The sequence below is a fragment of the Schistocerca serialis genome, chromosome 2 (assembly GCF_023864345.2).
Source record: "Schistocerca serialis cubense isolate TAMUIC-IGC-003099 chromosome 2, iqSchSeri2.2, whole genome shotgun sequence".
Lineage (NCBI taxonomy): Eukaryota > Metazoa > Arthropoda > Insecta > Orthoptera > Acrididae > Schistocerca > Schistocerca serialis.
The window spans coordinates 918,572,731-918,590,482 of NC_064639.1; the positions used below are offsets into that span (position 1 = coordinate 918,572,731).

General features: G+C 41.1%; 1 protein-coding gene across 4 annotated transcripts in view; it reads right to left on the bottom strand.

The window, feature by feature from the left end:
* LOC126458284 (probable multidrug resistance-associated protein lethal(2)03659) overlaps positions 1-17,752 on the bottom strand; it is a 268,997-nt gene that overhangs the window by 71,840 nt on the left and 179,405 nt on the right. For 3 of the 4 annotated variants that reach the window (XM_050095219.1, XM_050095218.1, XM_050095217.1), the window contains exons 5-6: positions 11,210-11,414; positions 6,956-7,178 (exon numbers count right to left, since the gene is read on the bottom strand). In XM_050095219.1, coding sequence (XP_049951176.1) covers positions 6,956-7,178; positions 11,210-11,414 — 428 coding nt within the window. The remainder of the gene's footprint in view (positions 1-6,955; positions 7,179-11,209; positions 11,415-17,752) is intronic. The other variant, XM_050095220.1, reaches the window with a different exon arrangement.

Below are 17,752 nucleotides of genomic sequence, written 5' to 3' on the forward strand. Positions count from 1 at the left end.
ACAAAATGGGCAGAAATGGCCAGAAGAAGACGGCAGACCCAGAGAAAATGCTTTCGACACCACAACGCACTAGGAATGCAGAACAGAAGCACGACTAACGTTGTGCACCTGTCCCCCTCTGTACAGTCAGTGAATTAGCGGGTTGTGGGCAGAAATGTACGATATCGTAGCCAGCTGCTGCAGGGAAGAAATAGGTGTAGAGTCCCTCGACTCTGATGCCATTGTCCAGTTGCAGGCAGCGAGCATGGCCGACCGCCGCACACTGGAGAGCGCAGTGGTTGTGCATATAGTTGATCCACCTACTGTGGAGAAGACGACCGCACTGAAACAGCGCAAAAAGTTATCCAAGGCTCTGATCAGGGGCTGCCTCGGCTCTGTGATGAGAACATGGACCAGGAGGGGCTATCATGTGCCAGATTCCAGAGTGCAACCACTAAGTTGCACAATCGCATGAAGAAGAAAAGACTGCCGCTGTACAACGTCATTGTGGAAACTGTGATAGATGGCAGAGACATCTTCAGGATAAGGAGGCTCTTAGGCTTACCTGCGATCATCTAAGCTCTTTCCCCTAGCCATGGACCTTAAGCCTCAGTGCTTTAGGTGCCAAGCTGAAGGACATGTGGCTAAATACTGCCGCAACTGGCCACGATGTGTTCAGTGTGCTGGGGTGCACGACACCTGCACCTGTGATAGACGAGATGAGTCATCAACTTGTGCTTGCTGTGGCAGGCCACACGTGGCAAACTGGCATGGCAAACTGGCCTTTCCCAGCGACTGAGAAGACCAGACGACCACAATTTAAGTGTTGCTGAACAAAGGCGCAACCGAAGAGGTGAGAAGACAGCCCCACTGCCAACAGGTGGCTGGAATACCGTGCCGGTGGAGTTGCGCAGGGGACCAGCCACCAGTTGTAACACAGCAGATGCCACAAGAGCAGGAGATATGCGCCATGCTGGCAGCCTTCTAAGCCACCATGGACTCAAATAGGGCAGTTTTTAAGGCCACCCTGTCTGCAGAGACAGAGGAGGCATGCAACCAACTGCAGCAATTGTGCTCGCAGCTGGCGCTGCCCCCCTTATGGAGCAGCCGGCAGAAAAACACAGCATGACGGACGTGCTGAAAGAGGAGAACACGGGTGCCGCCGCAAGAACTCCAATGCCCATTGGTTCCAAGCATCTCTGCTCTGACGAGTGGGCTACCACAATGATCAGGACACTCACTCAAGGGTATCAGCTACATTGTCCACTACATGGAAGAGAGAACTGCGGCCCTCACTGAGCCTGTCAGCACAGCCAACGAGGGAGGAGTGGTGCTGCTAAGCGACAACATATCTCCGAGCGTTTGGCTTCGGCACTCTCCCACCAGACACAGATGGGTGACCTGGGCCTTTCCCCGTGCCTGGTCACCATTGACGCTGGGCAACAGGGGGCTCCCACAGCCTAAACTGCAGCACTGTAACAGACTGGTCTCTTATGATGAACATATGGCTTGGCACGGTATCCACTTGCATGATACCCACTTCTAACTTAACCCATCCTTGCATGACGTGCCGCAGTCAACAAGATTCTGCTACTGCTCTTACCACCCTACCTATCACAGAAATTTTTCCCTTGGCACTTGCTTTGGCTCTTTTTCCCTCTACCCTTCAAACCACTACCCTTAGTTTACTTTCGACCCAGTTTGTCTCCAGATGAGCGCGTATTTATTGTTAACCTTAACCAGATGTACACAAACATCACAGTATCCACACCCTGTGTGACCTTACTTTAGTTGAAACTAACCCTTATGCAGAGATGGTAGTAAATCTTTTGTGTTGGTCATCATGCCAGTGTTGGTGTGGAGGGGCTCCACCTCTTTATAAAATTTATATAGCAACGAAGTTTCTTACTAAGACCGCTTTGATTCAGAGGAAAAGTGAAAATGTTGAACATTCATGCGATGACATACCAAATTGCATTTCTTCCCTTCTGCGGTGGTACATCCAGCAAAATAAGAGTCCTGAGAAGATGAGGCATCCGATCTGTTTCCCAACCACCTAAGAAGGTAACAGATGCCATGCCTTGTTAAGGATAATCTCTACTTCAGGATACCTGGAATTTACAACATCCCATGTGAATATGCAAGCAATTACATCAGTCAGTCCATCTGCACCATTTCAGACTGCTGTGCAGAACGTCAACGGCATACAAAAAAAAAATCCCCGAGCTGGTGAAATTCGCAATTGTTGGGCACAGCCTCTCAAAAACAAGCTCCCACACAACTGGACTCTTATAAGTAAAGAGGCTGTGGAGATAATAGCAGACAATATTAGTGGTACATGGAAGTGAGCTCTTAATGCATATAAGAGCCATAGATATTCATCACAATGGTTACAGCAAGGCAGGAGCAGTGGCACCACCAGTGCAGGTGTTGACACCATCTGTGACAGCATGATTTAATTATCAACCCATCAGATGTCATCTTTGGGCTATATAATACTACCACAGCAGTGATTTTCATAGTCTGTTGTTCCTGACGACGATTGTGGAAATCATCAAAAGCTCGAGGTTTAAACCTGATTTGAGGCAGCAAGAAGTCCAAGAAAGTTTCATGCACATCGTCCATCACTGGTAAAAATACATGACACTTCGGGATGAATATGCAGATGGAGACTGACACAATCATCAAATTTCACTGTTGCATGCACAAACACGCAAGAGACAAACAGACTGATTCCGTAGGGTGGAAGGAAGATCAAGACTTTCTAACATTATGGCAACAAAGGCATACAGGACTCTTGTCAACAGTGGCAATTCATGATCGTACGAGGAGGAGATCAGTTGTTCTTGTCCTACTCTACCTCCTGTAACCTAATACTCTGACTAACATCCATTTGTATACCTGTCCCTCTTCCAGATGGACACACTGCCTTAATGAACCTATGATGACAAAGAACACTTTCATTCTGTGACAACTCTAGACAAAGTTTTAATTCATGGTACAACACAATTTCCTGTGTTTGCGTAATCTCTATTAGGCTGCAGTTGTAGTGGAGTGGCACAGCATAATCAGAGCAGCACCGGCGAAACAAATCAATGTTGTTGAATGTGCATGATCATAGTGGTGATGCAAGCAGAGCTGTGTGGTCAGTACCATTGCTGGTGTTTGTGTTTCCTTTGGCATCAGCAGCAGAAGGCTTGACAGCAATTTTTTTTTCTCTGTGTCCTTTATGGAACCAGTGATACAACCACAATCACAAATGATCTCAATGTGGCAGCAGAATTACAAACTACAAGCACAGAATACATTTCCATAATCTTTTTTCTTTCAGTGTCATAACTACAGGCAATAATAAAGTTAAAGTACCACAGCTGATGAATACACGAAGATCTTTTTTTATTATGTGAAATAAGTACACAAAACTGCCTCATAGGGACAGCTTTATTTGAAGCTCTGATTAAGTTTCAACCTGCCTTCTAAATGCCTTGTATATAATACAGAATTTCCACAGCATGTTGCTCACTGACACTCGGGGGATCCCTCTAGGTCAATGACAGTGTCGTGGAGAACATGTAACGTTCACAATAAACATGAGAAAATTATGGTGAAGTCTGTACTGGCTTTCAGAATATGCTTTACTTAGTGCTCATTATTCCTGAAGCACATTGAAGTAATTGTCGTGATCTGGAAAAGCGTTTGTTGAAATATTCTTTCCCTGGATCTATTACCATGAAGTGTTTCAGGTTGGTTTGGGATGCATGGTGGTTCGTTATACTTCACCTCATGCACCTAACATTTCAATAAGTTGCCACCTGAACACTCCTTTTACATACAATGAATGTTGCTTACTGAATATTTGGTCACCATTGAGTAGTATTAATCAGTATAAAACTAAACTTCCTGGCAGATTAAAGCTGTGTGCCCGACCGAGACTCGAACTCGGGACCTTTCCCTTTCACGGGCAAGTGCTCTACCATCTGAGCTACCGAAGCACGACTCACACCCGGTACTCACAGCTTTACTTCTGCCAGTATCTCATCTCCTACCTTCCAAACTTAACAGAGGCTCTCCTGCGAAACTTGCAGAACTAGCACTCCTGAAAGAAAGGATACAGTGGAGACATGGCTTAGCCACAGCCTGGGGGATGTTTCCAGAATGAGATTTTCACTCTGCAAGTTTCGCAGGAGAGCTTCTGTAAAGTTTGGAAGGTAGGAGACGAGATACTGGCAGAAGTAAAGCTGTGAATACTGGGCGTGAGTCGTGCTTCGGTAGCTCAGATGGTAGAGCACTTGCCCGCGAAAGGCAAAGGTCCTGAGTTCGAGTCTCGGTCGGGCACACAGTTTTAATCTGCCAGGAAGTTTCGTATCAGCACACACTCCGCTGCAGAGTGAAAATCTCATTCTGGAGTATATAACTAATCTGTGCCCTGAATCTGTGTGTGTTCTTCCTCCAACTTGCCTCATACTTTGCCTCCTTACAGACTGCATATAAAACAGCTGAAAATTAACTTATCGTTCATTCCACCACATAAATGGGAAGTGAGATTCCATTCACTTTTTTTATATGATCTTCTAAACTACAACTCAATACATGATGAATGAGGATAGTTACTAACTCATTTACTATAGAAATTCTTCCAATCCTTACATGGCATATAGCAAACCAGTGCTTGGTTAAAAACACCCTTGGTTGCAATTTTAGTTTTTTTATTTTTCAACAACGCGTTTTGCCTTATTTAGGCATCTTCACGTTATCTACATAGAAAACAGGGAACAAATACATCTATTTAAGAATCGTGATCGCATTGTGCAGACTTAGATAACCTATAAGCATGTACAAGATCAGCTATTGAAAGAGTAAATACCTTAATTTGGTATTTCTTAGAAGAATCCTTTAGTCAGTGTAGCCAAAGGGCATGATTTAATATATCCAGCCAACATCACCTTCATTAAACCCAGTAAAAACTAGAAATATAAAATAGTAAAATCATTACCTTTTCTAGATGAACGCGACAGGCACCAAGATCCGTGTAACACGTTCCCATTCATTACTCGCTCCTGTGAACAGGAATGCATTATGCAGATCTTGGTGCCTCTCGTGTCCATCTAGAAAAGGTAATGATTTTACTATTTTATATTTCTAGTTTTAACTGAGTTTAACGAAGGCGATGTTGGCCTGATATTCTACAGTGCCCTTTGGCTACACTGACTAAAGGATTCTTCTAAGAAATACCAAATTAAGGTATTTACTCTTTCAATAGCTGATCTGTTTATATAAGCTTAAAGGTTATCCAAGTCTGCACAACGAAATTGCGATTCTTAAATAGATGTATTTGTTCTGTTTTCTATGTAGATAACCTGAATATGCCTAAATAAGGCGAAACGTCTCGTTGAAAAATAAAAAACTAGAATTGCAACCAAGACTGTTTTTAACCAAAACTAACTCACTGCCCTCTGTAGTACATACATAACACATCAAATATTCAACTTGATAATTAACTATTACAAGACACTAATTATCTTTGACATTTTGCATTCTCATATTTCATCGAGCTCTTTCTTCAGCACTGCTCAATCCCTGGAACTCTTATCTCTTCCTCTGCAGCTAGGTCATCTGACTTCTACCCACTTCCGAACAGTCACTGGATCAATGGCTCTGATCTCAGCATCTACGATTTAAAACACCTCCAAACAGTGGGGCGCTCACCACTTACACCACTTATCAACTATTCCCAATCACTAACATCTTTTCTCTGACTTTTATTTAAGGACGTAATACCTCTCATTCAAGGAATGTGATGTATCACTTAATGAAGGCAACACCTGAATCCTTTGATAGGGGAGAGTCTAGTGGTCTATTAAGCTATCCTCCTTGCATCAAGCAAGATATATTGGAAGAATAAAATCTATCGCCTTCTCTTTCTTTCCCGTATCACCCAACATCAATTACAATGAATTTCCTTTCAGGATCTGCAACTGCTTGTAGGATGATGAAAATATTTTGTAACTATAAACAATGCACCAGAATTTTCTGAGTGATATAGATGACTGTTTTCTACCATTATCACCAACTGCATTTGGAAAGTTCCGTATTTATAGTATTCAGAAAATCATCTTTAGATGGCACTTGTGTCATGGCTGAAGGCAATCCCACAACACTAGTATTTGACTCCAGAATTCTTACGAAGGTTATGAATACTATTGTAAAAGTCAGAGACCTGTGTCGAACACTACTTCTGGTTTCTAGGACCTTCTAAATATTCTCTTTTCACTAGCTGTCTATGGCACTTGGAAAGTTATAATATTCCATTGAAAACAATCTGTCATTACTTGTATCTCACACTATACACAGTAACCATATGGCAAACTACTCTCCACTTTGCATACTATCATTTGCCAAAATATCGTTTTGATATCTCAAACCATTTATGAGACACATGGGCGTCTTGAATATTTTATTCCTGCTTTATTGTCTGGGAGTGCAAGTTTAACAGAGCGTGCAATATATGACCCATGTTCTCAAGAATCCCACTCCAAGTTTAAAGAATAATTCAATATGTTAACTACTTCTGGTATGAAGCAACATATGACTTGACTTGCACCAAACGCAAATTCAGTGACTCCTATTTTTCATTGCAAAGTATTCAATGCTCTTTTAGTAGTTTGCTCAGCTTTGAAATATCATAACCGTGCTGATTAACGAAATGATAAGCATATCATTATGCACCTGACGAATAAACTACAAGATGTACGCGAATCAATTTTTTTTTACTGTGTAGCTTGTTTAAAATCATTTGAGAAAGACTGCAGATTGACCAGCTTGTGTGTTTGCCATCCCCACAGTCAAGTGAGCCTGCCTGTTGCCATGCTGCTCCCTGGCCCCACTATCACTGGGACCAAAGCAGCTCTGCCCTGCTTTGTTGTGCCACTCCACTATAATGCAAGACTTACATTTATTATTTTTATAATCCACTTACCTTGAAAGGGAATGAATAGCAACATGCAAAGAATACCACCAAAGGCAGCAATACCAATTCTAGTCCATATGAAATATGTTACAACAGCTGTTTCTAGAGGCCCAAGCCACAGATAGTGACCGAAGATGAACATAAAATCAAATCTGTGCACATCATTAGCCATCAGATTGACCACTTGTCCCACAGTTGTTTGTGCCAGTGCTGTCTTACTAAGCCTCAGTGCCTGTGCAACATAAGGAAAAAAAATAGAGAACTTGTCTTGTTAAAAAAAACACACACACACAGCAAAAAAATTTTTTGTTTCTACCATGCTGTACAGTTTGTATGCCTGTTAATCCTGTCACAATAGTTCCTATTTGGTTCACAAGATGGACTACTACTTTACTTTATACAGCAATGCACATATCTAGTTTGGCAATATTATGACAAGGATAGATTGCTGCTCACCATACAGCAGAGATGTTGAGTCTTGACTGAAGATCTCTGCTACATGGTGAGTAGCTTTCTATCCTCTTCGTAACATTCTCGATATTCCTTCCTGGATTTTTCCATTCTTCAACTATGTAGTTTGTCAAATTGAGATATGTTCATAAAATTCCAGAATATTTGTAATTTCGTGCCAATGGTGTGCTGGAGCAAGATGCAGTTGGCATCCGTGAACATGCCTGTGTTTTATGTGTAAGTGCTGGAAGACCCAGTGTCTTATGTCTCTTAGTTATTGTTCAGTGCTGTATTGAGTAGAGCATTTTGTCGTACAGTTTGTGAATTTCGAGATAGCAAAAAAAGGAGGAACAACGTGTCTGCATTAAATTGTGTGTGTGTGGAACACACTAAATGATTGAGGAACTCTATGCTGATGAGTAAGCCATGCTCGGTGTTACAAATGGTTCATGCAGTTTAAAAATGGCTGGACATTAGTAAAAGATAACCCTCGTTCAGGACGTCTACCAGCGACACTCATGCCAGAAACGTAAACAAAATTGTGCATTCCAATCTAAGACTGACTATCTGAGAAATTGCAGAAGGAACATTCCAGCTGGATTGTGTCACGAAATTCTGACATCATGGAATGCATGTTGCCTCCAACTTCGTCCCAAGGCTCGAGTCAATACCAGAAGATCTTGGCCTCGCAATCTGTGAAGATCTTTTGGATTGCACAAATGAGAAGTTCCTTATGAAAATCCTAACTGGTGACGAGTGTTGGTCTATGGTCATGATGGTAAGACCAGTGTTCAACCTTCACAATGGGTTGGGAAAGGTTCTTCAAGACTAAAGAAAGCTCGTCAGGTCAGGTAAAATGTCAAAGCCATGATAGTTTTCTTTGACTTTGACAAGCTGGTTTATAACTGATTTGTGCCACAGTACAAACTGATGGTACTATCAGAATGTGTCATGACACCTGTGAAAAAATTTAAGATGGAAATGGACCAAAACGTGTCTAGAATTCACGGCTCTTGCATCACAATAACACACCTGCACATTCATCCCCGTTTGTGCATGACTACCGCACAAAAAACCACATCACTGAGCTGCCTCATCCTTTGTCCTCTCCAAACCTGGCCCCTGCAGACTTATTTCCAGAGTTTAAAACCTCACTGGAATGACAAAGATTTGGAACAATAGATGAGATAAAAGAAAATTCACAGACAACACTTCGCACAATCCAGCAAGTGGTGTTTCTGAAACTGGGAATGGCACTGGGAGTAGTGTGTCAATTCTGGAGGAGAGTATTTTGAAGGAGACCATGCACAGTAAGTAAAAGGTAGGCGTAGAAAAATTTTTGAGCAAAGTTCCAGAATTTTTTGAATAGACCTCATATCAGCCCAATGCCCTTAGGAAAAGCTTTTATATTATGAAATACACCTACCTATGATATACAATCTAAAATCTCAAATGTTTATCAACCCCTTTTTTTCAGGAAATCAATCAAAAAGCTAGTGAAATAATAAGAATTGCACACATTTGTCAGTCATTTACGAATTAACATGCAGGATAATTACACATACCTTAATACCTACTTATCTATCTTGAAAAATGCCTCTGTGTTTAAGGAGAAATTGTCATTGGTAAATAATCAATTTACTGTTAAAAAAACACCACTTTTGTCTGATAAAAATTTGGTTTTTGTAGGTAGATTTCAATAGTGGGTAGTCCAGATGATTTCTGTTTCTAGCGTTTTACTTGTAAACATGCCTTCTTTATTCTTGCTCTAGTTTACAGTTGACAACTTTTGTGCATTCATAAATATACTGTAAGGATGAAGTAAAACTGATCTGTTTAAAGACATGTTTACAGGATGCATGCTGTTCCAACTAACTTATTTTCATATCCTGCAGTTTATTCATGTATGAAAATACACAAATTAAGCTCAGCTTTCCAATTTAAATGTGAGTAAAGTTTAAAGTTGTTGTTGTTGTTTTTTTTTTTTTTTTTTTAATAATAATAGTATCTTAACCAAAAGGTTTTAACTGATGGCTCACCTGCTTAATTTTAGCAAGTGTATGTAAACTCAGAACTTTATACCTGTTGAACATTTCTTGTTGGTGTATATACCACATTAATCAAAGGAGTCATTTGACAGCATATTTATTCTAATTCATTCACTTTTTCAAATGATTTTCTTGTCTGTAAGGTGGGACATTTCTCCCTCATGAGCAAAATAAAATTTTAAATTTTTCACAAAAAGCACAGTACCATCAAAGTTCCCATTGTGAAGACATCATCATATAATTGCGAGTAACTACCATTTCTGTCCTAATACATAATTAGTACCATAAGGCAGAAGAAATGCAACAGCAGCAAGTTTTTGAAGAAGCAGTCCTTCCTTAGTATGAATATCTGTATAAAAAGACACTATTTTAACAAAGTCAACTGGTTTTTAAAGATTCTGCCATCCTCCATCAGCAGCAGTGCTGACTACTGCCACTCGAAATTTATGGACGTGGCTTAACCCCACTTGCTAACTATTTTTCTTTTTTACTCCCTCTTACACATGTTGTAAGTGGTACTATGTAAATATTAAATTTTCAAGCTCTTTTCTGTTCTGTATTTTCAAGGCCTTGTTGTCCAATCTGTGGTTTTTCAGGTTGCTGATAACAGTTGAAGTGGTTTGGCACTTTCCTTTAATGGAATACCCAAAATCTGTAATTCACTAAAAATAATTGGTTGTTCTGTCACTGACCGGAAACTCTTGTTCCCTTCTTCCTGAAGACTTTTTCAGAGAACTGTGTGATTAATAAGTTACATTTATTCAAAATTATTGGTTTCCAGATTGTCAATCTTAGAATGTAATCCTTTCAGAAGTCCTGTGCCACTATCTTACTTCTAATTTTTCTTGTTTGAGGAATGTATTATTTTGATGGAATAACATTTAAGTTAATGAAATATCTCAATGGGGAAATCCGAGTTTTCAGAAATTTCTCAGCTGGCTTTTCTAAAGCCCTGGGATACAGCGCAAATCCAAAATTGTGCTAAACAACATAGCACCTACCATCTACAGTATTTTGACAATATGTAACCAGTTATTAATCAAGGTAATTTCTTGTCTAGTAGGTGTATGTATCTATTTACCCCATACTTTATGTTGTCATTTAAAAATTAACAACTGGGTATTTTAACATTTTTGTTATAACTTTCCTACACACATTGTTAAGTAAGTGATGTTCACACAGTCACACTGCTGAGCATATCTTGCCGAGACCCAGTTCTGTTTGCACTTTCATTGAGTAATTTTCATACAGACACTTGCCACAGAGCTTTTGTCATTTTTAGCCACTTGCATAAGGTTGTGATTCTGTACCTATTCTGTGTAGACCACAGAGTAATGTCATTTGTTGATACAATTTGGACTCATCCTACTTTATATTAGTTTGTCGAGATTTATTGTTACAAGTGTGAATTCACAATATAAAAGCTAATTAGCCGTGTAGTCAATGCATATTGTACTGTTATCAGGCAGTGAAAGGACAGACTCATTTTGTATCCAGCTGTTATTTGTCCTACAATGCGGTAATGAAGTATATCTGGCACAATCTGCCACACGTGAATATAAAATTACTGAAAAACATTTAAAAACTCTTCTGGAAGACAATTCTTGTGGGTACTAATAAATTCGCCTGTGCAGTAGCAGTTTTATTGTGAAAGGGAATTGAAAACTAACACGACATTGTTTCAAATTCAGTGAAATTAATCCTGTACCAATGTATTACATCTGATAACATCCACCCTTGCTTTGTGCAGGAGGATGCCACTTACCTTTCTGTAAATAAGTGAACAACTCGCAACCCTCATCTTTAGGCCTAAATGGAACATTGCCATCATATATGGATGTAGTACCAAAGCAGTCACCAAGGAGCACATTATCACTGCTGTTGCGTACAAGTAAGCATCAGATATTGGTATCTGACTTCCTGGAGTGAAATACTGCAACAGAAGACCAAGAAAGAGTGGCTGTGCCACCCTTCAGGTTTCACAAAATATTACAACGCATGTCCCCAAAGCTAAAAAACAATCATGATTTTCAATAAAGATACACAAACAATTTAACACGAGTTTATTTCTTAATTTCTGTAGCTTAGAAACAATACAAAAATTATTACCTCCTTACTTACTTGCAGTCCCTGAGAACAGAAGTTAATTTAAAAGATTATACTGACAGACAAGTCATCACTTAAAGTATGTTAAGTACAGTTAGATATGGTTCATCTGTATATTTTAAAAATGGAAATGAAATGGTGAATGTTAAATGAACTGTAACTGTTTCAGTAATCCTAATCATTTTCAGCAATGAGAAATATTAAGACCCATGACTACAACAAATTAGTTTATGATACTGTATGTAATTTTTACTTAAGGAATGTTCACCCCAAAATTACTGTAAGTAATCAATCCAAGAATACATGCAGAAATGCATTACCTTACTAATTTGCAAATCCTTAAACTGTGTAATCTACATCTACACTCTGTAAATCATTATTAACCACGTAATAGAGAATACTTCCCGATGTACCAGTTATTAGCGCTGCTTCTCACTGAGGTCACACATGGAACATGGGAAGAATGACTTCTTAAATACCTTGGTATGTGCTATAATTAGACTAATCTTTCCTTCCAAATTCCTATGGGAGTGATACATAGGGAGATTTTGTACATTCCTAGATTCCTCTCTCAAATCTGGTTCTCGAGACTTTGTAAATGTGCTTTCACAGGCTAGTTGGCGTGACAATCATGAAATGGATGGTGTCAGCCAAACTGAATGATTTTTAGGCAAGCTGCTTTGTGGCCATATCTCCAGGGGGTGCCTCTCTACTGCTGAGCACCACCTTGTGTACCCTCCTCCCCTCTAACTGTTAACATCAGACCTGCAATAGCTGGGTATGGTGGCTGTGGGACAATGTGCAGCCATTACAAGACTCACATACCACCCCCCCCTCAGTCTCTCTATTCCACAGCAGTATTGGGACACTGCCAATGAAGAAGCAGCACAACTATGTGTGATGCTCAGTTCTTCAGTTGCCATGGCATCACCAGATCTTCCCACAGACTGTCATTATGCTTTGAGAACAATAAAGGCTGGCCCCTAAGCTTAACTTCGTTCTAAACTTCTGTCCTTATCTCAATGTTATGTAGCTGGATCCCTACATATTGTTTTAAAATACAATTCTAGAATGTGGTGGCCTGTTTTATTAACTTGGTGCCATTTTAATCCATGCTATGCACACTGGAGAGGTAGTGCTCCACCACAGCCGACTTCTTTGGTTGGTTCCTCATCTGTGTGACACTTTTGCTCCACGCATCTTTTCTACTTCTCCAAGATGGTCTGACTCGCATACATTTTTTCCAAATTGCTGCGGAATGTGTTAGTTCCTGCAACCCTCCATCATGCTTAACATAAATCCAGCAAGACACTCTTTGCTTTAGTGCGTACTTTAGTATCTCCGCCACAGCAGTTGAAGAATCCATAAGCAGCTGGCAGGTACTAAGGTGCTGGCACGGTGCTTGCAGTAACAGGGCTGTCTATGCCTTAGGAGGCACACCACACCTAGCACTCCTATTCTGCCGATGCAGTGTTAAGATGGGGCTCTTGCAGAGCAGGTCAACCAGTTTCTACACAAACGGGCTATGGATTTTTTTTGTTCCAAAGGGTGCTGGAAATAATGCAGTAACACAAGCGAGCTCCTAACTCATAAGCAATGGGTAATTTTAGCAGAGGCATCAGCAGTCCAGCAGCACCTACTATGACGAGAGGGATACACCAGGTACCAGAGCAAGCAGTGGCCATGATGACTGGGCCTTCACTGCCACACTATCTTCCAGCACCACATCGTCTTTCCTAGACTTTGTGCCTCTCCAATGGTGGACCATCTCCAGGTTCACTCCAGCTGCTGCCAGGCTCTGACCTGGAAGGGGAGCAAGTCAAGATTGGGGCTCTCCATTCTGCACTGGTACAGGCACCCTGGCACCACATTCCATCACTCAAGAGTGATCTCCATGACTGGAGGCTGCCATTATCTGGAAGTATTCTGGCAGTTTTCCATGCTGCTGCCATCTGTGGCAAGCAACCATACAGCTTCTAAACGGGACACACCACTGAGTGAGCTCTTGGGGTCAGCATTCCTGAGTGCAGATGTCTTCACCTACTGGTTGACAGCTGGTCACACAACACACACTGTCTTGACCACATGCATATAGGGGCAGGGTCACTGCACCACAATGCTACAAATTCTCACAGAAGTTTCAATAAAATTTCTGACTTTTGATGTTTATTGTGACTCATCAGCCTACATCCCTGCCACAACCCTCCATCGTATACCGTATTTACTCGAATCCAAGCCGCACTCGAATCTAAGCTGCACCTGAAATTTGAGACTCTAAATTCAAGGGCAGAGAAAAGTTTTAGGCCGTGCCTCCAAATCGAAACAAAGTTGGTCCATTGTAATATGAGACACAATTTAGGTCGATTGTATGACGATACAGCTACAGTAGTTTGGTTCAAGTCGTAAGCTTAGCAGTTAAGCTTTACCAGATAGCCATTGCTATGTGTTAGGCGGGTCCGTATTTATACGGGTACCCTTCCTTTTTCACGTGCTTCGTCTGGTTTGAATCGGTTGCTTATTTTTCTTTGATCTAAGTACCGTTCTCTTTGTTATAGGTGTTTACATAACTAAGCTGAAAATGCATTACTGTACTGTGTCATGCATTGTTTGTCGCATTCTGATAGGGAGTGTTTACGACCAGTCGCCGATCACGACATGGCTTGCTATATGTTGTTACTTACACTGCTGCTTTCTTTGATAATGATCAACAAGAACCAAATAATAGACTGTGTATGACAGAAGACGTTCTGAACGAGAGTTTAGCAAAAAATTTTCTCCTTTTGCAGACACCTCTTTAGTACATTATATTCTGCATAGAAATTAGAGTCATCTTAGATTTAAAAATCTAATCAATTGACCTTGCTTCGTTTCTGACTAATACTATTAGGCATAAGAATAATATAAATACAAACATGACATGATATGTATATTCTTCCGCATTTGCTGCTGTCTCACTCTAGTTCCGTAGTTTATTAGGCAGACAAGATTTAAATGAGATAGCAGGAAACATGAAAGAATACATGGCAAAATGTTTATATTCATTATTCTTATGGTGGAGAGAATAATGCATGTGATGAACAATTCATAAAAGTTCCTATTAGCAACCGTCTCATCTCACAGGTAGGAAAAAATTGAGAACATAGAGTTGTGCACCTTGACAAACATTGCCAACAGTGCTGTCAGTCGGATTTTCGTAGTACACTGAAATGCTGTTACATTCGAAGATGAACAATACGGAATTTGTATTTACTTTGTTGGATAATGTACAAAAATACAGTGGTCGAAACTCGGGGCAGAGAAAAAAGCTCGCCTTCCACCTTTTTTTAATTTATTTACTGACGCAGAGGTTTTCGCGCCAGTATTTCTCTTTGTGCCTGCAAAGCATGCCTGTGTAGCGCTACATATATTCGATGGCAGAAGTTAATTGTGGCGTCACCTACCAACATTTTTCGGAACTTCCGCATACTTTGCACTCGATTCTAAGACGCAGGCAGGTTTTTGGATTACAAAAACCGGAAAAAATGTGCGGCTTAGATTGGAGTACATATGGTAACTGAAGTGACGTTTCACCCTGATTCCACATTAGTTGGCATCAGAAGTGGGATTGACAATCGCTGCAAATGCAATTATGGATGAAGAAGATAACTCTACAACCCTGCAATAGTTGAGTCAACAACATGTATTGAGGTGAGTGCAGTCTTTTTGTGTACGCTTTTCCATGACTGAATATTGTGAACAGTCAATGTGTCTTTCACAAAGTGTGTAACTGTATCACAACTTTCAGTATGTGGCAGACAGTGTTCAGTGGGTGTGTAAATAAGAACATTAGTTTTATAGTATGTATTATCACGAGTAAGCAGTGTGGCTCATTTTCTGTAAGTATAACATAAGGTGTTAACCATGTGTATCAATTCAGGTAGTGAAGCTTAATACAACGAAGAAGTATTCATTGTTCCCAGTATGGGAAGTAATAATTATAAGTAGCCACTCAGGCATAAAAGGTACAGTAAGAAGTACTATACAGAATCACTGCAAGTGTTGTCCTAATAATTTGATTTTGTTTGCTTTTTGTATTTATAGAATAGAGATTTTGTGATGCTAGTCTGAGAATTGCAGGAAATGTGCGTTAGTTTTCCCCATTTGCAAATGGGCAGTGATGATGCGCAAGGAATATGGTTCAGTATACAAGCAAGTAAAATAGTGAGTAGTGTTGGGGCAGCAGTATGTTTAAAGGGTCCTTGTCATTTGTGTTTGTGTAATTGACAAAGGTGTAAAGAAGTATGGGACTCATCATCATCATCATCATCATCATCATACAAAGGTTAATCAACATCGCGGTCAGTGTCACAAGCAGCACAGTTTTCAGTACCACAGGGGGGGGGGGGGGGGGGAGGGGGAGATAGGTAAGATATGAGCAGACAATGGAAAGTTGTCTAAGATACCGGTAGCACTTTGGACTAAGGAGAAGAAAATAGCTTTTAGCAATTCTCCGGAGTGTGAGAAGTATCCGTGGAGGAGAACTGAGGTAGCAAGGGAAGAGGTAAGGATGGAAAGGAGGAGAAAAGAGGAAGCAGAAAGGAGGAAAAAGGGGGAGAAGGAGAAACTTTAAAGGAAGGAAAACAGACCTATGTTTAAGTTACCTGTCCTCACAAGATGTCTAACTACTATTAATGTATTTAAACCTGTCAACCCTGCGAGAGGTTGGACAAAATTTTATGACTGACTGGCTGGTTGGTTGGTTGGTTGGTTGGCTGGGGTTTCAGGGACCAAACAGCAAGGTCATCAGTCCCTTGTTTCAAATGTGGTCCATTCAGACAATTTGACATCTCAGAAAAGTCAGAATGATAAAAGGGAAAAGGCTAAAAAATGTACAAATACAGTCGTGTCGTCAATGGTGAAAACAAAATGAGTGAAGTCAGCAAGAGAGCAATCCCAAGGCTATGCTAGAGGCAGGAAATATCCCACCTCTGAAGCAGTAGAGGCAAGACCACCTGCTATTTAAAAGCATTCAACCGCTAGAATGTAGAAGTGTGTATGGGAAAAGGAGACTAACCAATTCTAAAAAGTGATAAAAAGCAGAGGAAAAGGGAAAGAAAAGAGGATCTTGGCCATGGAGGGGAGTCTGGAATCGACAAACACAGCTTACAGTGAGAGACAACCCAACCCTTACCACCCTGCCCCAACACCAGTGTGAGATTGAAAACCTTAAACTGAAAATAAAAATCACTTTCATGGAGGAAACTGAGAACCAGTTCGACCATCCGGGAATCGTCAGCCAACATTAAATGTAAAGTGCGGGGAAGTCTGTACTTAGTACACAGAGCCAAAAGAAGGGGCATTCCACCAGAATGTGGGCCACTGTCTGGAAGGCTCCACAACCACGAAGTGGGGGTGGCTCATTACGCAAAACAAAACCACGGGTCATCCTGATATGGCCGATGCGGAGACAACACAAGGGGTGGTTGAGGCCTTTCGAGAGAGGCAGAAGGAAGAACACCACGGGATTGGTGTCACCTTAATCACACGAAGTTTATTAGACAGGGAGGTAGCCTCCCAAGAGTTGGCCCATCACTGTGCAAAGTAGGATTGGATGTGAAGTCATAAATCTGCTGCAGTAGGGGTTACAGAGAACACGGGTAAGTGACTGTTCCACCAGCCCCACTTGGCCAGGGACCCAAAGGAAGTCAACGGAATAAGCAGCACGGTGAAGATCAGCGAGATAGTCATGGATGGCAGAGACCAAGAGATAGCAGAGACCAAGGGATAGCAGGAAAAAACACCGGTCAATAGCCAGAAGGCCACTCATTGAGTCTGTACATAACAAAACGTGGTTGTGTTGGGACTGTTTAATAAAGGTAAGGGCCTGGGAAATTGCCATCAATTCCGCAGTAAACACCCCACATGAAGGTAGCAGGAGATGATTTTCCATGCCAATAGAGGATTTGAAGGCATATCCCACACGATCAGCAGATTTAGGGCCATCAGTGTAAAAGAAAAACAGCATCCCGAAACTCCCATATAATTCGGCAGAAAAAACAACGGAACACCATCAGGGGAATGGAATCTTTCGGACCTCGGCGGAGATCAATCCGAATTCAGGGCCAAGGAGTGTGGGAGACGGGACAAAGGAGGACGCTGAAAATCATGGCGAAGAGACACAAGGTGGAGCCCAACTGGTAAACCCGCCAGAGAGTGGGAATCA